The 23,967-nt window shown below is 37.5% G+C and overlaps 1 protein-coding gene across 1 annotated transcript in view; it reads left to right on the top strand.

Moving 5' to 3' along the window:
• The window catches only part of TMPRSS7 (transmembrane serine protease 7), a 93,808-nt gene that overhangs the window by 56,152 nt on the left and 13,689 nt on the right, over window positions 1–23,967 (top strand). The window contains exons 11-14 of the mRNA XM_044666785.1: window positions 9,314–9,450; window positions 15,016–15,123; window positions 19,124–19,234; window positions 21,844–21,960. Of these exons, the coding sequence (XP_044522720.1) occupies window positions 9,314–9,450; window positions 15,016–15,123; window positions 19,124–19,234; window positions 21,844–21,960 (473 nt within the window). The remainder of the gene's footprint in view (window positions 1–9,313; window positions 9,451–15,015; window positions 15,124–19,123; window positions 19,235–21,843; window positions 21,961–23,967) is intronic.

Below are 23,967 nucleotides of genomic sequence, written 5' to 3'. Positions count from 1 at the left end.
TTCCTTTCCTTTGGCCCCCTCTTTAAAAAGTTTGCCCATCACTGGCCTTCGGGATTAAGTGTAAAATCCTCTGTTTGGTTTTTAGGATAGGTAGACTGGGGCTATTTTAAAGGGGACAAGGGAAATCTAAAAGGTCTTGGCATCCTGAGCCAGACCAAATATTTCCCTCATTCCCATTCTTAAAATTGTACATGTTTCTTTGTTTCATCAAGTTGTTTTGTTTTATCAAGAAAGGCATTTTTTTTTATTTCTTCCCCTCCCCTCACTTTATCTATACACAAAGATAGTCAGACCCTTGATATTGCCACCATCCATAAATGATTATTGCCACTATCTACAATCCTTCACATCCCATCCCCTTCCTAACTTTCCAGGCTGCTTATATTTTAATTGCCTCAATGTACTCTGCAATCCAGTGACACCTTATCTCCCAACTCCAGGCATTTCCCTGGCTATCCCTAAGCACAGAAGGCTCTCTTGTATCATCACTGCCTTTCAATTTCCCTTACTTCCTTTAAGTCCCAGATAAATTCCCACCTTCTTCAAGAAGGTTTTCTCAGTCAGTCTTCATTAATCTTAGTGCCTTCTCTCTCTCTCGCTCTCTCTCTCTCTCTCTCTCTCTCTCTCTCTCTCTCTCTCTCTTCTCTCTCTCTCTCTCTCTCTTCTCTCTCTGTCTCTCTGTCTCTCTCTCTCTTTCTCTCTCTCTCTCTCTCTCTCTCTCTGTTTCCCTCCCTCTCTCTCTTCTTCTCTTTGTCTCTCTGTCTCTGTCTCTCTGTCTCTCCGTCTCTCTGACTGTATCTGTCTGTCTGTCTCTCTCACATTCACACACACAGAGAGACATACATGCATCCCAAACTAACATTCTATCTATCTATCTATCTATCTATCTATCTATCTATCTATCTATCTATCTATCTACTTATCTATCTATCTATCTATCTATCTATCTATCTATCTATCTATATTTATCAATCTATCAATATCTCTTAACCTTTAGTAAGTTAGGTGGTACAGTTGGTAGAATGCTAGATCTAGAGTCAAGAACCAAGTTCAAATCTAGCCTCAGATACTACTAGTATGGCCCTGGACAAGTCACAACTTCTACCTGCCTCAGTTTCCTCAGTTGTAAAATGGGTTTGAGAAAAGCAACTACCTCTTAGGGTAGAGTCTGTTAGCCTCTCTTATCAATTTGGTTCAATAGAGAGATAGTAAAAGAGAGAAATGTAAGAAGGAAGTAAAAAGTATTGCCTGGCTAGATACCCTATAATTTCTGTGGGAGGAAGTCCAGCTCACCATCTGGCAAGGGCTCCCTCAAGTCCCAATCTTCACATGAAGTCGTGGTAGTCTCTTAAGCCAGGAGTCTAGGTGGTGTCTTCATCAAGAGTTCCACCAACTTCAGCTCCAGTCACTCACCCAGCCAGCCTCCGGTGCAGAAAGCTACAGCCCAGCAGCATCCTCCTTCAGGAGAGTCTCCTCCTCTAGTCTGGCTCTCCAACACAGAGAGCATCCCTGAATCCTTGAGCTGGCCTTTTTAAAGCAGTTTTCTCAATGTCACTTCCTGTTGCTCCCCCACTTTACAGGAATTAATCTCAGTCTTTCAATTTTCCTAGCACTGCCCAAGGGTTGGCAGTAGCCTTTGGAGTTTTCACCCACTCTAGCAAGTGACTTGTGAACTCTCATACTTAGTGACTGGTAAGTTAGTAAGTAGGGGTACTTAAGTTTTTGATTGGTTAACTTAAAGTTGCTGATTGATAAATAAAGAGAGTTTGATTCACTCTTCACAGTAGTTAGCCCAATGTGTGGTACAGTAAATGTTTAATAGGTCTTCTCTGCTTCCCTTTTCCCCTTGAGAGCAGGGACTGTTTGGAGTTTAGGGGATTTTTTTGATATCCTTAAAACTTAACTATAGTGACTAGCACATTGTTGTTCAGTTGCATCTGACTCTTCATGATCCAGTGGAACGTAGAACTCCAATAATGTCCATGGTTTTCTCGTCAGGGATACTGGAGGGGTTTGTCATTGCCTTCTCCACTGGATTAAGACAAAGGTTAAAATAATGAACAGTATATATCTAAAACCATCAACAGGCATCATATGCAATGGGGATAAATTAGAAGCCTTCTCAATAAGATCAGGAGTGAAACAAGGATGCCCATTATCACCTCTATTATTTAACATTGTACTAGAAACACTAGCAAAACCATTAGAGAAGAAAAAGAAATTGAAGACAGAGGTTAAATGACTTGCCCAGGGTTACCCAGCTAGTTACTGATCAGATTTGTACTCAGATCTTGTTGACTTCAGGCCTCAGGCTCTACCCACTTAACCACCTAGCTGCCCTGGACTAGCATATATTAAGCTCTTAATAAATGTTTATTGATTTGTTACTTTCAAGTTTCATAAGGGTACTTTGCTTAAAGGAATGGATAAAGAAATAGGCTCCTGCCTTTCTTTGAGAAGGTAGTATAATTTTGTTGTTACTATTCAGTCATTTCTATCATGGCTGACTTTTTTGAACCCCACTTGAGGTATTCTTTGCAAAGATTCTAAACTGGTTTGCCATTTCCTTCTCCAGCTCACTTTACAGATGAAGAAACTGAGGCAAATAGGATTAAGTGACTTGTCCAGGGTCACAAAGCTAGGGAGTATCTGAGGTCAGATTTGAACTCGGGAAGAAGAGTCTTCCTGACTCCACATGGCAATCTCTATCCATGGTGCCTCCTAGATGCCCATGATATGATCACTGAGTCCACTACAAAATTATGTTATCTAATCTCAATTGGACTCTTGCTATAGCAAGACAATTCTACTATTCCTCCTTTGTAGATTTCTTATTCTACTCTTTTATTCTACTGTAATTTTAGTCCAAGTTTAGGCTTTGAAGTCAAAACAATGGATTATTATTTGTCATAATGAACTTTTGGTGAGATCTTTCCTTTCCAATTCCTTGAACTTGAGAAATGATGCTCCATACTATTTATTTCAGGTAAAATTATTATTTCACTAGAAGTTACAGCGTGAGCTCACAGCATTATTGGGAAAGCAGCATGGCACACAGAAAGAAAGTTGCTTCTGAGAAATTGAGTTCAAATTCAGGCTCTGCCACGCATGTGACCTTGAACAAGTCAGTAGACCTCTATAAGCCTCAACTACCTTCTGTAAAATGAAGTTGACTAGGCTAGATTTTTCTCTCTGGTCCCTTCCAGCTATAGATTTATAATCTTACAAGTCCTATGATGCTGTGATGGACTGTGTAGGTGAGCAGCAAAATTCAGTGGAAAGACCTCTGGTTCTGAAGCTGGGAGACCTGGTTTAAAATTCCACGTCTGAGGCTTACTCCTGGGTGATGTTAGGTAAATTGTTTAACCTCACAGACTTCAGTTTCCCCATCTGTAAAATGGGTGATTGGCACTAGGTGGTCCCTGAAAGTCCTTCCAATCCTGGATCTGATCATAACAGCTTTTACCTTTTGGCATTAGTGATACTTTGGGGCTTCTTTGTAAAAGTCAGTTGAAAAACTATTTATTAATTGTCTACTATGTTCTAGGAATTGTGCCAGGAACTGGAGATACAAAATTAAAAAAAAAAATAGCCTTGTCCTTCAGAGGATTATCCTGTGGGACTCTGGGCAGGTCACTTTATCCCCACTGCCTATCCCTTACCTTCAGCCTTAGTACTGATTCTAAGAAGGAAGGTAAGGATTTTTTAAAACTGCTTTCATAGCTGGCCTAGGGGACAAAAGAAAGGATCTTTTGGTCAAGTGGTGTTTTCTAAGCAGAGATTTTATCTAAGGTTTCTGGCTTGCTTCTTTTTAAGTCAAGAACATACATTTATTTGCTAATTGCAACAAGATCCTAAAGTGGTCAGGTAGGTGTTGAATTGAGGGCAAAGGCTCCTACTTTTATCTGTCCAGATTCTAGAAATTCTTTTTAGCTGGTGTCTGCTCTGGAAATGCCACTGGATGGGACTGCCTTTAAAGTAAAATAACTTTGTCTTTTAAAATGCAAATGTTTGAGGAATGCTTAGTTATTCATACCTCAGAGGGAATTAAAATAGATCCTTTCTTCCTTCCCACTGGAATTAAACTGCCCAGAATGCAAGTTATTCACTAGAAAAGTGAGAGTTGTTTTCATTAGGTATTTTCTGGTGAGAACTAAGTAGGTCCAGAGTAAAGAGCTGTAGAGTAGAGGGCTTAGGATATCCCTATCCAGAAGACTCAGAGCTTGTTGAGTCATTTTTAAAAAAAATTAGAGGTCTAGAGATGATGTGAGAGAAGAGTTAAGAAAAGGAAGTGAGATCACACAAAAGACAAAAACTTTACCTCCTTTAAAATTTTTTTCAGGACTCATCTTGAATTATAAGAAATCATTATTTCTTCCCTTCCTTCTCTTCTGTCCTCAAACCTTCCCCTTCCAAACTTCCTTATTCAGTAGGGCACCAACATCCTCCCAGTCCTCCAGGCTATCAACATAGGAGTCATCCTTAGCTCCTCACTCCTTTTTCATCTTCCATATCCAATTCTGAGACCTAAAGATTTTACCTCCATCACAATCTTCTCATAGATCTCTTGTCTCCTCTGACACTGCCACCACCTTAAAGCCAGCCAACATCACTTCATATGTGGACTACAGTAGCCTATTGGTTAGTCCCCCACACACACACACACCCCTCACCACATCTCTCCTCTCTCTAGTCCATCCTTCTCCCAGTGATCTTTTTATTTTTTAAATATTTTTCCATATTTCCATGATTCATTTTCTTTCCCTCCCCTCTTCCATCCCCCCTTCCAGAGCCAACAAGCAATACCTCTCAGCGATCTTCTTAAAGAGCAGGTCTGACCATGTTACTCCTTTCTCCCTTATAGAAATAAATTCTTGTGGCTCCTGATCACCACTGGGAATGAATATACAATCTTCTGTTTGGTTTTCAAAGCCCTGCATAGCCTACTGCCTACTATATTTCCAGTCTCCTTACCCCTTATATCACTCTCCCCATCCCCATTTTCACTGGCTGTCCTTCATTTATGGGATGCTCTTTCTCTTCATCTCTGTCTCCTGCCTTCCTTCAAGTCCAAGCCAAAATTCCATAGAGGTTCAGATATAACAAACCATGAGGATGTTAAATATGTATTCAAAAGCTGATTCAAATGAACAAGGTGTTTGTGAATTAGACTTGTGGGGATTTATTTTTAACTCTTCACATGATTGATTTTTACTGGATCCTTCTAATTTGTTCAGAGAAATTGGCTTGGGCTAAAACTTAAAATTTCTGTTATGATTTTAGTGGCTGCACCTGGTAGATGGTGAAAGATCACAATAGTTGAACTTTAGCATCTGAATAGTCAGGAAGGATTTCTGGGAGACAAAAGCAGTGGTATTTTATACCTGGCTCTGTCAACTATTCTCTCACCACCTGGGTCATTGCTTTTGTAATTAGGCTTGTAACCTCTAGTAAAACTTTTTTGGTGCCTTCTTTGTGTTACCCCCAAACTCATTTGAAATGTTAACATTTTAAAAAAACCTAGTGGGTGAAGGGTCTGGGAGGCAGTTTTGTCTTTCTGATGTCTCCACACTATTTGTTTCTCTTGTGTCTCATTTATCTCTATGCATCTACATCCTCTTCTTTAGTTCTTTTTCCTTTCAGTTCCCAGTCCCCAGCTCCCCTTTTAGGTCCAGAAGAACCCACACAGATCTATGGAATGGCAGGCCCTTTTCATCCCACCTCCTACAGAAAGTTTTTCCTAATCTCTCTTAATTCTAGTGCCATCCCTCTGTTGATTTTGTTGTTGTTCAGTCATTTCAGTCAGGTCCAATTATTCATGACCCTATTTGGGGTTTTCTTGGCAAAGATGCTAGAGTTGTTTGCCATGTCTTTCTCCAACCCATTTTAAAAAAAGGAACTGAGGCAAACAGGGTTAAGTCACTTGACCAGGTTTCTGAGGCTGGATTTGAACTCAGGTATTTCTGACTCCAGGGTTGGCACCCTGTTCATTTGCCACTGTTGATTATTTTCTATTTATCTTGAACAGAGCTTGTTTGCCCATAATTATTTGCATGTTGTCTCTACCATTAAGTTGCAATTTTCTTTAAAGCAGGGATTGTCTTTTATCTTTCTTTTATCCCTCCCTCTTAGCACAGTACCTGGCACATAGTAGATGTCGACTGTTTGTTGAGTGACTGAATAAAAGCAAGTAAGATTTTAGTTAAAAGTTACTCCCTATTGATATGTCTGAATTTTATCCCATGAGTGAATTAGGTGTAGATATTTCATCTGACCTACTGAATTCTTGCTCTATGTTCCTCCAAGGAGAATTACTGGTAATTAGTTTCCTCTCCATTAATTTGGACCAATTTCAGCATATGGATCACCCAAGATTCTTTGCTACATATTTTCCATTGTTGCCTTTCCTTTGGCTGCTTCTCAGGTGGCTAATGCTGCCATAGCAGGTTGGATTGGGCAAGAAAAAGAGAAATAGTCCATTCTTCAAGTGAAAGAGTTATTGGAGAAAGAAGTTAAAATCAATAGGTGAAGTGAGGTTCCAGGATTGTTGGTGGGTTTCTAGCCATTCAAATTCTCCTTATACCTTTATGACCATGGAGAATTGAATAAGCAGATTTCAACAACTAACACATTTAAGAGGGGGCAGACATGACAAAGTAGACAGAGAATTAGGCTTGGAGTCTCGAAATCCTGGGTTCAAGTCTTGCCCTTGACATATAAAAGCTATCATTTAACCTTTCAGAACTCAGACCGACTTCTCTAAAAAGAAAGTGAGGACTTTCATTGATAGAGTTTCTCCAAGTGACAGTTCAGCACACGGAGGAAATCATAGATCCAGTCCTATACCACAAAGGAGGAGGAAACTGAGCCATGGAGAAATGGCTCATTCCTGAGTACTCAGAATATTAAGGAATGGGGGCAGCTAGGTAGCACAATGGATAGGACACCAGGCCTGGAGTCAGGAGGATCTGGATTCAAATCTGACCTCAGATACTTTCAAGCTTTATGACCTGGGCAAGTCACCTAACTCCAATTGTCCAGCCTTTACTGCTCTTCTGATTCAAAATCAATACTTAAGGGATGATAGGTTTATTTTTAATTGAAAAAGTTTATTTAATTAATTAATTTAGAATTTTTTTTTACATGGTTATATGATTCATGCCCTTTCCCTCCCCTCCACTGCCTCCTCCACCTTGTAGTTGACATGCAATTCCACTAGGTTTTACATGTGTCATTGATCAAGACCTATTTCCATATTATTAATATTTGCACTAGGGTGGTTGCTTAGAGTCTACATTTCCAATCATATCCCCATCAACCCATGTGTTCAAGCAGTTGTTTTTCCTCTTGTTTCTACTCCCATAGTTCTTCCTCTAAATGTGGATAGTGTGCTTTCTCATAAGTCCCTCAAAGTTGTCCTGGATTATTGCATTGCTGCTAGTAGGGAAGTTCATTACATTCAATTGTACCACAGTGTATCAGTCTCTGTGTACAATGTTCTCCTGGTTCTACTCCTTTCACTCTGCATAAATTCCTGGAGGTCTTTCTAGTTCACATGGAATTCCTCCAGTTCATTATTCCTTTGAGCACAATAGTATTCCATCACCAGCATATACCACAATTTGTTCAGCCATTCCCCAATTGAAGGGCATACCCTCATTTTCCAATTTTTTGCCACCACAAAGAGAGCAGCTATAAATATTTTTGTATAAGTCTTTTTCCCTATGATCTCCTTGGGGTATAAACCCAAGAGTGGTATGGCTGGGTTGAAGGGAAGACAATCTTTTAAAGCCCTTTGGGCATAGTTCCAAATTGCCATCCAGAATGGTTGGATCAACTCACAACTCCACCAGCAATACATTAATGTCCCAATTTTGTCACATCCCCTCCAACATTTATTACTTTCCTTTGCTTTCATGTTAGCTAATCTGCTGGTGTGAGGTGGTACCTCAGAGTTGTTTTGATTTGCATTTCTCTGATTATAAGACATTTAGAACACTTTTTCATGTGCTTATTGATAGTTTTGATTTCTTTATCTGAAAATTGCCTATTCCTGTCCTTTGTCCATTTATCAATTGAGGAATGACTTGATTTTTTGTACAATTGATTTAGCTACTTATAAATTTGAGTAATTAGACCTTTGTCAGATGTTTTTGTTATAAAGATTTTTTTCCCCAATTTTTTGCTTCCCTTCTAATGTTGATTGCATTGGTTTTGTTTGTACAAAACCTTTTTAATGTAATCAAAATTATTTATTTTACATTTTGTAATTTTTTCTAACTCTTGCTTGATCTTAAAATCTTTCCTTTCCCAAAGATCTGACAAGTATACTATTCTGTGTTCACCTAATCTACTTATAGTTTCCTTCTTTATATTCAAGTCATTCGCCTATTCATTCTGAATTTATCTTGGTGCAGGGTGTAAGATGTTTATCTAAACCCAATCTCTCCCATACTATTTTCCAGTTTTCCCAGCAGTTTTTGTCAAATAGTGGGGTTTTGTCCCAAAAGCTGGGATCATTGAGTTTATCATATACTGTCTTGCTGTGGTCACTTGCCCCAAGTCTATTCCACTGATCCTCCCTTCTGTCTCTTAGCCAGTACCATATTGTTTTGATGACCACTGCTTTATGGTTTTGGTTTTTTTAAAGTGACATCTTACTGATATGTCTGAATTCTATCAAATGAGTGAATTCAATACTGATGTGACCTAATAAATAAAGCAGCCTTAGCCTTCAAGAAGACTTATATTCTATTGAGGAGACAACTCATACATAAATAAGGACATGCAAAATAAAAACAGGTAAATCTGTGGGGGAGGGAGGGAACACTAGCAGCTAGGGAGGAGCTAGAAAGACTGTGTAGAAGGTAGTCCTTTGAAAGAAACAAAGGATTGTAAGAGGTGGCTTTGAGGAGGCACTGCATTCCTGGCATGGGAGGAAACCTATGCAAAGAATGAGAAATGAGATGTGGACTAACCTGGGAGGAACAGCAAGAAAACAAGTTTGTTTGGACCTTGAAATGTGAGGAGAGGAATATATAATCAGATTCAAGGAGTAGATGGGAGCTGGGCAGTGAAGAGTTTTGAATGACAAATTGAAAACTTCAGTTTTAAACAAAGAGGCAATGAGAGAGATATTTAGAGCTGTATTTTAGGAAAATCACTGTGGAAGCTGTAGGAAGGATGGATTAGAGCAGGTAGAGCCAACTGGGAAGCTATTGCAGTAGTCCAAGAGAGACTAGGAGTGCCCTAGAATCTGACCTAGTTACCCATCTCCTTTTCTCTCCCTTTTGTCTTTCTCTTTTCTCCTCAGGTACTGTGGTTCTTACATCGATCACCAGACTATTTTTCGAATAGCCAGCCCTGTAGTTCATGTTCAACTTCAATGCAGCTCAAGACTTTCAGACAAACCGCTTTTGGTGGAATTTGGTAGTTACAACATCAGCCAACGTAAGAGTGAGATTCTCCACCCACCCACCTTGAAAGACTCAGTTGCAATCCGTCCATGCCTTTTCAATCCATGTGATTCTTGTTCATCTTTCTCTGCAAAAGATATACTCAATGTGCTGGAGGCCAGTCTTGATCCTTTTTAAGAATTAATATAATTTATAAGAGTTTCAGTCCTTCCCTCCCCTTCCTACATCATAGAAGGCATCATCTGGGAGACAAATATATTCATTCAAATTAAGGCTTTCATATTTCCACTTTTCAATTCATTCTCTAGAGGTAACATTCACAAATTATTCTTTAAGCATCAAATCTGTAGTTGTGTATAGTGTTCTTTTGGTTCTACTCATTTCACTGTTCATTATTCCATGTAGTTTTCTTAAGTTTTTTTAAAAAACATCCTGTTCAACGTTTCTTGTGATGCAGGTCTATTCCATCATCATCATATATCACATTTTGCTTAGCCATTCCCCAACTGATGGGCAGCCTCTCAGTTTCCAGATCTTTGACACCACATAGAGAGTTACTATAAATATTTTGGGTCTTTTTGTTTGTTTGTTTTTGTTTTTTAAACCCTTACCTTCCTCTTTAAAATCAATACTATGTGTTGGTTCTAAGGCAGAAGAGCAGTAAGGACTAGGCAATGGGGGTTAAATGACTTGCCCAGGGACACACAGTTAGGAAGTGTCTGAGGCTAGATTTGAATCTAGGACCTCTAGTCTCTAGTCCTGGCTCCCAATCCACTGAGCCACCCAGTTGCCCCCTGGAATAAATATTTTGGAACATATAGTTTCTTTTCCTTTTCTCCTTGGAAAACAAACCCAACAATGGTAGTACTCGGTCTATGGGTATGCACAGCTTTATAACTCTCTGGGTATAATTCCAAAGTGATCCTCAGAATGGTTGGATCAGTTCATAGTTCCACCAACAGTGTATTAGTGTTTCTCTTTGATCTTTTTTTACAAATATTTTTGTGATTACCTATGCACCAATAGGGTTATCCTGTCACCTTTCACTCTCACAAGCTTAATGATATTTTATGACACTTCTCACATACAAGTTGTTATTGTTAATATGTGGCAGCCTACTTTAACCCATGAGGTTACTATCCATTGCCCTTTAGGTCACTTGAAATTTTGCTTTTTCTGAATATGGCGGTTACCCATGATTCCATCCCGTAGTAGTATGTCTATAAATATAGGGATAGGGAAGAGGAAATAATAAGGATAATGATTAAGGATAAAGATAGGGAAAAAGACTAGCCCTATGATTGCATTGTCATAAGGAACTTCCAGGGAAGGAAACTTTCTTTATCAATTCAGGTTTACACTTTTCCTACAAATTAAGAGATTTGCTCAGGGCAGTGGACTCAAACTCAAATAGAAACAAAGGCCACTGCAGCTGACATATTGACTTCATTTTTAAAAAAAGTGATGTTATCTATATTTTTTAGTATTTTTATGTTACTGTTTAGTCAAGTCTGACTCTAAGTGGACCCAAGGACATTGTCCACAGAATTTTTTTGCAAAGATTCTGGAGTGGTTCGCCATTTCCTTCTCCTGTATATCCCCATTTACAGATGAGGAAATAAGACACAAAGAAGTTAAGTGACTTGCCATGGGTATCACAGCTAGTATGTGTATGGAGCAAGATTTGAACTCAGATCTTCCTGATTCCAGGCCTGGTGCTCTATCCATTGCACCACCTAGTTGCCCTTGTTTTTTTATTTATTTTGCTTAATATTTCTGAATTACATTTTAATTTGGTTTGGGCATGTGCTGCCCAGAAGGCTAGGTGTTGCACTTTTCTAAGAGCACTATCCCAGTTAAGAGCTTAAGAGAGGTCATATAGACAGTAGGTGTCAAAGGTTTCAAAGCCCTCTCTCTATCCACTGCTTCTACCTTATTTTTAAAACCTTAGGAACATCATCAAATTAAGTTGTCACTGCAATGGCTAGCTTTGTAGAGTTTAAATAGTAAATGTTGAATTTTAATGAAATGTAATTAAAGTTGCCGTGACGATTAAAATTAATATGCAAAATATTAAATATTATATTTATAAATATTTTATTAATAATAAACTAACAAAAGAGACTAACTAAGGTACTAACCAGCTCACTCCCAGGAACCAAAGAGAAAGAGGGAGGAGTTACAGCTAACTATTAAACAATAAGGTGACCATGCAAAAGTGGAGGCACAGGAGAGTAAAAAGGGAATTTTGGGAAAACTAAGGGACTTATGGGGGATGAAGTCCAAGGTTCTAAATTTCCATTTATACATCACACAGCCCCAGACTGGCTGAACCAGATGTAGTATATGATTGTTATGGAATCCTATCATGCTATAAGAAACAATAAGAGAGAAGGTTTCAGAAAAAAAGATAGGGCAAGACTTATATGAGCTATTGCAAAGTGAAGGGAGCAGAACTAGAACACTGCACATAGTAACAGTAATACTGTAATGATACTCAGTTGTGAAAGGCTTGACTATTCTGATTAATAGAGTGATTCATAGCAGTTCCACAAAACTTGTGATGGAAACTGCTATCCACATTTAGAGAGAGAAACAGAAGTCTGAGAGAAGATTTAAGTATATTTTCTTTCACTCTATTTTTCTTGCTCTCCCTCTCCCACAACATAGCAAATGTGGAAATATATCTTGTATGATTTCATATGTATAATGGATATTGTATGTCTTGCTTTCTCAATAAGTAGGGAAAGGGCTCAGCCCTAGAGGGAGGAACAGAATTAGGAACTGAAAATTTTTTTTAAAAAATCAAAGAACATCAAATTTGTAGTCAGAGGGCCTGACCTTTCATTTTAGCTATTCCATTTATCACTTGTGTGACCTTGGTTAGGTCATTTAACTTTTCTGGGCCTCGGTTTATTCATTTGTAAAAATGAGGGATTCTTCTGAATGACCTTAGAGGTTAATTCCAAACTGAATGTGTAGCTGTGGTGCAGTAGAATAGGTATTGGATTTGGAGTAAGAGAGCTGGGTCAAAAAACCTGGTTCTGTTACTTAATAAATGTATGACCTTGAGCAAATTATTTTATCTCTTGGAACCTTATTTTCCTCAGATAACTTATGAAAACCCTTCTAGCTCTAATTCTATAATCCTATGAAATTCTATTTAACAGATTGGAAAAAATCATAGATATTTACATTTTTAAATTAATTATTAATTAAATTAATTAAATTGAATTGAATTAAATTAAATAATAATTAAATTAATGCTTTTTAAATTATTACTTTTTAAAATATTTAAAATTTTTTTAATTTAAAATTTCCTTTATTAATCTTAGCTTTTAGCTGGGAACAGAAAGCTCCTTTAGTCACAATATTTCTTCTCCAAGTCCTTTTTTTAAAATTCCTTACCTTTTACTACCTTATACCTAGCAAACTGGCCAATATGGCAGCAAAGGAAAGTGATAAAAGTTGGAGGGGATGTCACAAAATTGGGACACTAATAGATTGCTGGTGAAGTTGTGAATTGATCTAACCATTCTGGAGGGCAATTTGGAACTATGTACAAAGGACTTTAAATAAATGCCTACCCTTTGAATCAGCCATACCACTGCTGGATTTGTACCCCAAAGAGATAATAAGGAAAAAAGACTTGTACAAAAATATTTATAGCTGCGCTCTTTGTAGTAGCAAAAAATTGGAAAATGAGGGGGTGTCCAACGATTGGAGAATGGCTGAATAAATTGTGGCATCTGATGGTGATAGAATACTATTGTGCTGAAAGGAATAATGAACTGGAGGAATTCCATGTGAACTGGAAAGACTTCCAGGAACTGATGCAGAGTGAAAGGAACAGAACCAGGAGAACAGAGACTGATACACTGTGGCACAATAGAACATAATGGACTTCTCTACTAGCAGCAATGCAAAGACCCAGGACAATCCAGAGGAATTTATGCAAAAGAACACTCTCCACATCCAGAAAAAGAACTGTGGGAGTAGAAACCCAAAAGAAAAACATATGATTGATCACATAGTTCAATAGGGATATGATTAGGGTTCTGGTGTTAGATCACTCTATTGTAGATATGAATAACATGGAAATATGTTTTATTGAGCAATGATACATGTATAATCCAGTGGAATTGCTTGTTGGCTTCTGGAGGGAAGGAATAAGTGGGGGGGGGATAATGAATCATGTAACCATAGAAAAATATTCTAAATAAAAAAAATGTTTTAAACCCTTATCTTTTATCTTGGAATCAATACTGTGTATTGGTTCCAAGGCAGAAGATTGGTAAGGGCTAGGCAATGGGAGTTATGTGACTTGCCTAGGGTCACATCACTAGGAAGTGTCTGGAGTCAAATTTGAACCCAGGATCTCCCCATCTCTACATTTGGCTCTTCATCCACTGAGCTTACCTAGCTGCCACACACACACACACACACACACACACACACACACACACACACACACACACCTTTCTAAGCNCACACACACACACACACACACACACACACACACACACACACACACACTCCTTTCTAAGCATTTTATGGGAAAAGCATTGACATTGGATTGCTGAACTTGGAATTCTTGGAACTTGAGTTCAGATCACTTAACCTCCCCAGTCTTTAATTTCCTCATCTATAAAGTACATTACCTTTAAGGTTTCTTCCAACTCTGGTGCTATGGATCGGATTCCTCAGCTAATTCCCTTTTGACTCCTGATCATTAGGAGCCCAAGTTTACCATTAAAAGTAAGAAGTAGTCAGCCAATGGATTTTCCATTCTACTCCCTGACATACCCATGCCATAGATTTTTTTTAAAGCTGAAGACAGGTTCAGGGTTGTTGGTAAATATTTAATAAACACCTTGGTGGGAGTGGGAAGTGATGTAAACATGATACACTTTTAAGTTTTATTTGCATTATTAATATTTTTCTATCATTTTTTAAAGTCTAAACAATTAAAAAAAAAACAATAAATCAACCTTTGTAGTTTTTGCCAGTTTCCAAGGTATAAATGTTGTCCTTTAGTTGTTTCAGGCATATCTGATTCTTCATGATCCTTTTGGGATTTTCTTGGCAAAGATACTGGAGTGGTTTGCCATTTCTTTCTCCAGATCATTTTATAGATGAGGAAACAGGGGCAAACAGAATAAAGTGACTTGCCCAGGATCACACAGCTAGCACATGTCTGAGGTCAGATTTGAACACAGGAAGATGCCTGACTCCTGGCCTAGTACTCTGTTGCACCACCTAGTTGCCCCTAGAGTCCACATGATTCTAGAGGGAATATTAACCTTAAATTTCTGTCCATCTATTTTCTTCCTCCTTTCAACACTGAATTTTATTATCATTATTAATTTCTAAGACTAAAAATGTTAAAATTAAATATCTAATTATTACAAATAATATAAATACTAGGAAGAAATTATGGAGACATGAATTAAAATTCCTATAGCATAGGCTTCCTACATTCACAGTGTGCTGTAGAAATGGGAATAATTAGCTTGATAACTCCTTTTGAGCATTTGACTTATACAATCCTAAACCACTAGGAAATGTGCTTCACTTCTCTGTCTTCTTTTGTTTCTAGCTTGTCCAGCAAGACACTTCAGATGCTCTACTGGTTTATGTATTCCCCAGGCAAGACGCTGTGATGGCATTAATGACTGCTTTGATGAAAGTGATGAACTTTTTTGTGGTCAGTATCTGGGCTTTTGTCATGTCAATGAAAAGCACCTTGAATATACACCTTCTTGTGCTTTCAACTTTGGACTCTGATCTTTTAGCCACATTAACTCAGGGATACCCAAACTCAGTTTCTGGCTTCCTGCCTCACCCCCCAGCCCAGTTGTCTTGGTCACTTTCTGACTCTGACTTCCTGTATGCCTAACTTCTTGTTCAGCCCTTTGTATATCAGCTTGGACCAGATCTTCCTTTTGTCCCCTCCTGTCTATGGCCTCTCACTCCAGAGCTGTGAATTGCTACTTGTTTATATACTCTCATTTCTTTACTGGCTCACTCGTCTCGCCAAGCTCCATAAATGGAGCTTGACTTGCTGATTTATAAAAGCAGGAGAGCAGAGGAGGACAAATTCTTTTGCCAAAGAAATATTACCCAGGAAAGCACACTCAGAGATCAAGTGATTAGGAGATTGTTGAGTAAAAGAGTTAGATGGGACTATGTGTTGCTTGCTCCCTTTTACTCAGAAGCTATAAAACATTTAATTCCATGTATGTTTTCAATGAGGAAAGACTCAATTTAATAACTGAAAGGTTGTCATTAGAACAAATTGAAAAAGACCCCCAGAAGTCCCACCTTTCTGAGAATAGGTTGTTGTTGGTGGGGTTTTTTGGGGGGGGACTGGTATTTTTGTTGCTGGAAACATTGCTTCTGATTTCAGAGAAAAGTCTTGAGAAACTGATCCATAAATTAACATTGGTCCCACCCTTTCTCAAAGGTCCTAGATATTTAATTTGCATATAATTGCGATAGCCTACTGTTAATTCTTTTCTTCTTAATAATATTTTATTTTTACCTAATTACACATAAAAGCAAATTTTAACATTTAAATTTTTTTTAAGTTCCAAATTCTCTTCCTCTCTCTTCCCCTCTGCCTCCTCTCCACTCCCTGAAATGGAAAGCAATCTGATATAGATTTTATATGTATAATCAGGTAAGACATTTTCCCTTAATATTTATTTTGTGAAAGAGATCTCAAACAAAAACAGAAAAATGAAGAAGAAAGTGAAATATAGTATGTTTTTGTCTGCATTCAGACTCCATCAGTTCTTTCTCTGGAGGCTGATATCACTTTCCATCAAGGGTTGAGATTGTCTTGGATACTAAATTGCCGAGAATAGCTAGGTCTTTCACACTTGTTCATCAGAAAATATTGCTATTACTGTATATAATGTTCTCCAGATTTTGCTCACTTTGCTTTGCATCAATTTATGTAAGTCTTTCCAGATTTTTCCAAAAATTTCCTCCTCATCATTTCTCATAACACAATAGTATTCCAGTATAATTATTTTCTTTCATTTCCTCAAAATTGAGAAGCAGCAATGGCATGATGTTTACTGAACACTACTCAAACCTCACACTCAGGAAAACCCAGATTCTAGTATTTTTGACACAAACTGGTCATGTAATCCTAAACAAATCACTTAATCTTTCAGTTCCCCCCAGGCAATTCTCAAACAAGGTAATTTTTAGAGACTGATTTGCTTTGGTAAGGGAAGTATATCCTAGAGGAAAGCAGAGATTTAGACCCACTGTTCCACATATTACAAACTTATTACTTGGAGTTAGGCCTCTCTGAATGTAACATATATCCCTAGAGAAAATTAAAATAAAAATTAATATTGAAGGGGGCACCTGGGTAGCTCAGTGGATTGAGAGCCAGGCCTAGAGACGGGAAGTCCTAGGTTCAAATCTGGCCTCAGACACTTCCCAGCTGTGTGACCCTGGGCAAGTCACTTGACCCCCATTGCCTACCCTTACCATTCTTCTACCTTGGAGCCAATACACAGTATTGACTCCAAGATGGAAGGTGAGGGTTTTAAAAAAAAAATTAATATGAATCAACATGCCAGTACATTGATATACAATTAATATTGATCATTTAAATCTAAGTAATCCTCTAATAACTTGGTAATGAAATCCCACTACTGATTGTTATCTTGTGATCAAGGTACATATCTTTTGCTTTATTACTATAATGCTTTACAACAAGTGATTAATTATGTTGTTATCCCTTCTGCTGCTATTTCTATTTTTTTTTTTTTATCCAGTAAGTGAGCATCTACCCACCTTTTTTTTTTTTTTAACTACTTCTTGGAAGGAAATGGGAAGCTGAAAGAAATCTTTAAGGGTTATAGGTTCCATACTTAGAAGATACTTATTTTATACTCAGTGCCTTCCCTCAGTTGCCACAATCCTCTGATTATCATATTATATTGGTAGACCAATAAACTCCTCCCAAAGCATTCTTTTGTAGAAGTCTCAGAACTTTCAAGGCAATTCTTCACTTTCCAACAGCAGCTCTATTGATTTCTATTTCATGGTCCAACTGGGTGCCATATCACCATATGTTCATAGTTTTGTTTAATTCACTGACATTTCTAAATTGATTTGTTTAAATAAATTGAGCAAATGAAAACTTTGTTTTGTTGTTGTTGTGTTTTTTTTTCTTTATGAGAGTAAATAATAGCTATACGATACTAATTTTTTCTTAAATCATCTTTGGTAAACTTTAAATTTATTATTTCCTCAAAAACTCAAGGATGGGAGGTGGGGTATGTAATTTAGAAATGTGCCAAAAATCTTTGTTTAAAAGAATATCTTGGATATCAGTTATTAAAATTTAAACATCCTTTCTGGTAATAATATATATCATTCTTTTAGGCATTCATTATCTAATGGATTTTGTTTTACAATCTAATTAATTCTGTGTTTGTATGTAGCTACTACAGAGCAATATTTAAGACCACATTATTTTCTTAATTAAAATATCTGTTAATATAGCGTGAAACGTTTGATAAAATCTAAATTTTTGGGGGCAGCTGGGTAGCTCAGTGGAGTGAGAGCCAGTCCTAGAGACAGGAGGTCCTAGGTTCAAAGCCGGCCTCAGCCACTTCCCAGCTGTGTGACCCTGGGCAAGTCACTTGACCCCCATTGCCCACCCTTACCAATCTTCCACCTATGAGACAATACACCCAATTACAAGGGTTTAAAAAAAAAAAACAAAAACAAAACAAAATCTAAATTTTTTTACCCAATACTTTCATATAATATCACATGGTTTGATGGCTTTGAAGTTTTTGTGTAAATTCAGTATATACTTAGAAACTACTTTTCTTTCTTTTTTCTTTTAAACCATACCTTCTGTCTTAGAGTTAATACTGTGGATTGGTTCCAATGCAGATTAGCTGTATATAAGTGCTAGGCTTTGGGGATGTGACATCAGCATCACACAGGAAATTATTTTTTCCAAGACTTAAAGGATGCTGTGCCAGTAAAACATCCTTCTTTTTCCTTAAAATTTTTTACTGTATCCTCAGTATTTAATGTAACTCTTGGCATATAGTAGGTGCTTAATAAATACTTAATTGTTGAAATGAATCAGACATGGGAGCAGATAAATACAGTGATGGTCACATTATAAGACACTAAGGGTGACTCATCACTATGCACTGAATTGTATGTTGGAAAGAATTAATTTAGTTCCTCCAAAGTGTCTGTTTAATTTGTCAGTTGCTTACCTTGGCCGCTTGGTTCAGAATAGACTCTTTTGAATATATAAGGCAATATCTTTGTCCAAAGGAACTTCATGAGAATATTACAAGGATGAGAATAATGAGGTAAATTTGTGCTCTCATCTACAAAAGCAAGAAAATGTCTTTTTCTAACAAGAACAAACATTTAAGAATGGACTCCAGTTGTTTAATTCCTCCTCATAAACCATGTATCCATAGCTTGCCAGTCTCCATTTGGACTGGTCTCAACAGAATTAGGTGTGTATTATTTTTTGGAATGGTGGACTAAGGGAGCATGATGGAGGGTTTTTTTTTTTTTTTTCATTTCAGAGAGTTTTACATCCCCGCTGGGTAGGGGCTGCTCTTAGAAGTGGCACCTATCATCACCAAAGCCTCCAACAGCTGCCTCAGACTCACTAGCTTGCTCTTTGCTTCTTGTCCTAGGCATGCTCAAGCCTGCTTGTAATGTCAGTGCCTTCCAGTCACAGGCCCCCTTGGTCTGTGATGGCTTCAGGGATTGTGAAGATGGCCAAGATGAAGAGAATTGTACTCAGAGTAAGGAGTCTCTTCACTTTGTTCTCTTTTATGCAGACCTTTCTTGAAATAGCTTTCTGGGGCAGGAGGACCTGTTAATTATGTAATGATATTTATTGAGTTACTTAAAAAAATTTTTTTAAAAGAAACCAAATATTTACTAGTTGTGTTATCTTGGGCAAATCAACTTTTTGAATTTCAGTTTCCCCATCTGTTGCTATGGGTTTTAAATATATGCTTCTTAGTAATCTAAAGAAAGATCCATTTATATCTATTCTTTCAAGTTTTTTTTGTTTTGTTTTGTTTTGTTTTTTGTTTAACCCTTACCTTCCATCTTGGAATCAATACTGTGTATTGGTTCCAAGGCAGAAGAGTGGTAAGGGCTAGGCAATGGGGGTTAAATGACGTGCCCAGGGTCACACAGCTAGGAAGTGTCTGAGGCTAGATTTGAACCTAGGCCCTCCCATCTCTAGGCCTGACTCTCAATCCACTGAGCTACCCAGCTGCCCCTGCTCGTTTTTTTAAGAAGCATGAGGGTAGTATTTTGTCAAAACCTTTTTCTGTATCTATTAATATAATCATATGGATTTTGTTGTAATCAATTATGTTAATAGTTTTCCTTATATTAAACCACTCCTGCTTATCTGGGATAAATCTTATTTGGTCATAATGTATAATTTTTATTCAGAATCTTAGCTCCTGTATTCATGATTAAAATTGGCCTATAATTTTCTTTCTTTGTTTTTGCTCTTCCTTGTTTAGGTCTCAGCACCATATTTGTTTCATAAAAGGAATTTAGTAGAATTCCTATTGTTCTAAATAATCTATTTTATATTGGGATTAAATTATCTTTAAATGTTAATTTAAATTCACTTGTAAATTCATGATGCTTTTTTTCTTAGGAAGTTCTTTTATAGCCTGTTCAATTTTTTATCTAAAGTGGGTTATTTAAACATTCTATTTCCTTCTCTATTAGTCTAAGTAATTTATATTTTTTTAAGTATACATCCATTTCATTTAATTTATTAAATTTGTTGGCATGTAATTGGGTAAAATAAATCCTAAAATTGTTTTTATTTCTTCTTTATTAGTGATATATTCACCCTTCTCATCTTCAGTGCTAGTAATTTGGGTTTCTTCTTTCTTTTTAAAAATCGTAGGTTTATCTATTTTGTTGGGTTTTTCATAAAGCCAACTCAGTTTTATTGATTAATTCAGTGGTTTTCTTACACTCAATTTTGTTAATCTCACCTTTGACTTTTAGGACTCCTAATTAATATTTAATTAGAGATTTTTAATTTGTTCTTCTTTCTAATTTTCTAAATCAGTGATGGCAAACCTATGACACGTAACCATTTTCGATGACACGTGGCCGCATGAGGCCACATACAGAGAAGCATGAGGCCATATGCCAAGGATAAAACATTTGCTGTAGTGTAGACACTCTGTGCACTATAGATGACAATTCTACCTATGTTAATTTACCTATTTTGGTTTATTAAATACAGTTATATATTACAATTATACATTTTTGTTATTTAAACTGTAAATATTGTGAAATTATGTGTTTTTTTTTTCTTGAAGTGACACACCATCTGAGTTATGCTTGGTTTTTTGGCAAATTTTGACACACCAAGCTCAAAAGGTTGCCCGTCACTGTTCTAAATCATACACCCTATTCATTGATCTGTTCTTTCTCTATTTCTGTTCTCTATTTCATTGACATAACCATTCAGAGATATAAATTTTACGTTAATTCTGCTTTTTCATGACCCATAAGTTTTGGTATAAGTTTTTCATTGTTATCATTTTCTTTAATAAAATTATTTATTGTTTTTATGAAATTCTTTAACCTGCTCATTCTTTAAGATTAAGGCATTTAGTCTCCAATTAATTATTATTCTGTGATTCTATGGCCCTTTATTAAATATAAAGTTTATTAGATTATGACCTAGAAAGAATGCATTTGACATTTCTGCTTTTCTATATTTAGTTATAAATTTTTTTATTAAAATATGATTAATTTTTGTAGAAGCACCACATGTTGCTAAAAAAAAGTTATATTCCTTTTTCTCCCTGTACAATTCTTTCCAGATAACTAGAATAACTAGCTTATGTAGGATTTACTTAGCTCCTTAACTTCTTTATTATTTTTTGGTTAGATTTACTCACTTCTTTGAAGGGTAGGTTTTAATATAAAAGGGGGGTAATAGGGTTTGAGAAAATTTGAGAAAATACAGTAGCTATAAAGTGCTTTGTAAATCTTAAAGCACTATATAAATGTGATATTATTATTTTTCCTTAAAGAGAAATGAGGATGAAGATTATGGTTTCAAGTCCTTAATGACCAATTACTTTTCATCACAGAAACTGATTGGAAAAACCACCAGAATGAGCATGACCTGTTTCCCACAAGCCTCTTCTAATTGTCTGTTTGTCTTTGAATGAGGCCTGAGAGCTGATCTTATGAGATCCTTTCATTTCCATCTTCCTTTCCACGCCCCCCTTCCCCCACAGCATTTGGCAAAAGTACACACTGAGTAATGAAATTTGCGGTGATTCATCTTTATCATTTGCTGGTGAGGTAACAACAGAATTAATTATAAACTTCTCCTTTATTTTACTTTTAGGAATTCCATGCAACAACCAAACTTTTAAGTGTGGCAATGATGTTTGCTTTAGAAAGAAAAATGCCAAGTGTGATGGAACAGTTGACTGCCCAGATGGGAGTGATGAAAAAGGCTGTAGTAAGTACCAAGTTGGATCTTCTCAATACCTTTGTTTCTTTGGTTTATTTAAAATTTTAATCTTCATCTAAGAAAATAAAAAAAATAAAATAAACTTCAGTTATGGGGAAAAAATCTTCAACTAAGAGAAGCTTCACTGAGTGAAACTGTTAAGTGCATATCTCTATGTTGCAAGCAAGAACATATAACAAAAGGGGGCAGCTGGGTAGCTCAGTGGATTGAGAGCCAAGCCTAGAGATGGGAGGTCCTAGGTTCAAATCCGGCCTCAGACACTTCCCAGCTGTGTGACCCTGGGCAAGTCACTTGACCCCCATTGCCTACCCTTACCACTCTTCCACCTATAAGTCAATACACAGAAGTTAAGGGTTTAAAATTAAAAAAAAAAAGTAAAAAAAGAACACATAACAAAAGTATGATTTATATTGGAAGCAAACTTAAAAAAATAATAAATGTAAAAAATAAAAAAGGAATTTTCTTTGTGAATAGAAGTGTAAACAGCTTTTGCCTAGATAAAGGTTATTGGTAAACAAAACTCTTTGTTTCAAGAGCTTATATTGGCTAATTCCCTAGATCAGTGATGGTGAACCTATGTCATATGTGCCCAAAAGGCCACACAAGAGCCCTCTCTGTGAGCACTCCTGTAGTCACCAGCTAGAGTTCATTACTAGAAAGCCAGAGAGACTCCAGGCAGAGCTATTCCCCTCCCCTTCTCCATGTGCCTGAGGACATTCCTCACTTCTCCCACCCTCTGCCCAGCAGCCAATGGGAGAGCTTCCTCCATCCCCAGTCCACCCAGTAAGGTGCTGGGGAGGTGAGGGAGGGGCTCACATTTTGTGTGAAGGTGCAGCAAAGATAGCAGATTGTTGAGTCTGTGGTGAAAGTGATTTCTGTGGTGGGGTTGGAGAGGAGCTAGGTGTGAAGGGAGGATAGCTCACAGCATAGCTGGAGGGGAGCGGAGCACTGGGGCCACTCTCCTCTCCCTCTCCATGTGTGCCTCTCATTACATGTTCCCCTGCCTAACAGCTCTATGGGAGCACTTTCTCCTTCCCCTGTCTGGAATAAGGGTGGGACTGAGGGGTGAGGTGGGGGGACACGGTGCCTGGTACTTGGTAGGGGTCGGGTGGGGGCAAGGCCTGGCACTCCATCTCTAAAAGGCTCGCCATCACTTTCCTAGATGAAAACCTTACAAATAAGTAGCCTAGAAAATAGAAGTTTCACTGGAATCAAATTGAATGGATTTCCTTCTCTACCTGGCTATGTGCATTAGCCAATGTCCAGTCATTAGCTAAGAAATTGTGACTATAAATCATTAGTAATAATAGTGCATACTGTAATGCAAGGTGGCTAACAGAAACTTTTTGCTTCTGTAATTTCTAACGGTCACAAAAAGTCAGTTAAACATCTTAGAATGTTCAGAAAGTCAGTTAGAACTTTAGGCTATAAATAGAGGTGAAGTTCCAACTGACGGGGCTTTTGCCTTCTGGCTTTCGCTGTGGCTGGAGGCTTTTGCTTTGGCCTAATTGCTTCAGCCTTGGCCTGGGCTTATTTTGTTTTGGGGAAATTTGGACCTATCTCATTTCTCTGGACCTCTCCCTGATCTCCCATCTCCATCCCTCCCCTTCCCTGATTTTCTTTTGGGTCCTGGGTGGAAGGGAAGGCTTGGTGATTGAACATAGTGGGTTTTAGTTTCTTTAGATAATTGGAGTATCCTCAAAGAAGTTATCCCTAGGTTTGATAAAGACTTTTAAAAGACAGTCAAATCTTCCTGACTGGCAGAGCCGGTCTCTCTCTCTGTCTAAACCTCTCCGCGACCCATCCCCCACCCTCACCCCTCTCCCTAGCAGCAATTAGAAAATCCTGAACCCCCTCCCCCTTCTGACTGACCCTGGTATTAATAAATCCCCTTCTTACCTATTCAAACCCTGTGGTGAGCCATTGTGTCGAAAATTAAGACAAGGGCCAAGAGGAAAGAGTCATTTTCCTTTATTTCTTGAGACAACTGAGGCA

The sequence above is a fragment of the Gracilinanus agilis genome, chromosome 3, assembly GCF_016433145.1.
Source record: "Gracilinanus agilis isolate LMUSP501 chromosome 3, AgileGrace, whole genome shotgun sequence".
Classification (NCBI taxonomy): domain Eukaryota; kingdom Metazoa; phylum Chordata; class Mammalia; order Didelphimorphia; family Didelphidae; genus Gracilinanus; species Gracilinanus agilis.
Note: the sequence above shows the minus strand (reverse complement) of the source record. Positions and strands in the feature narration are given on the sequence as shown.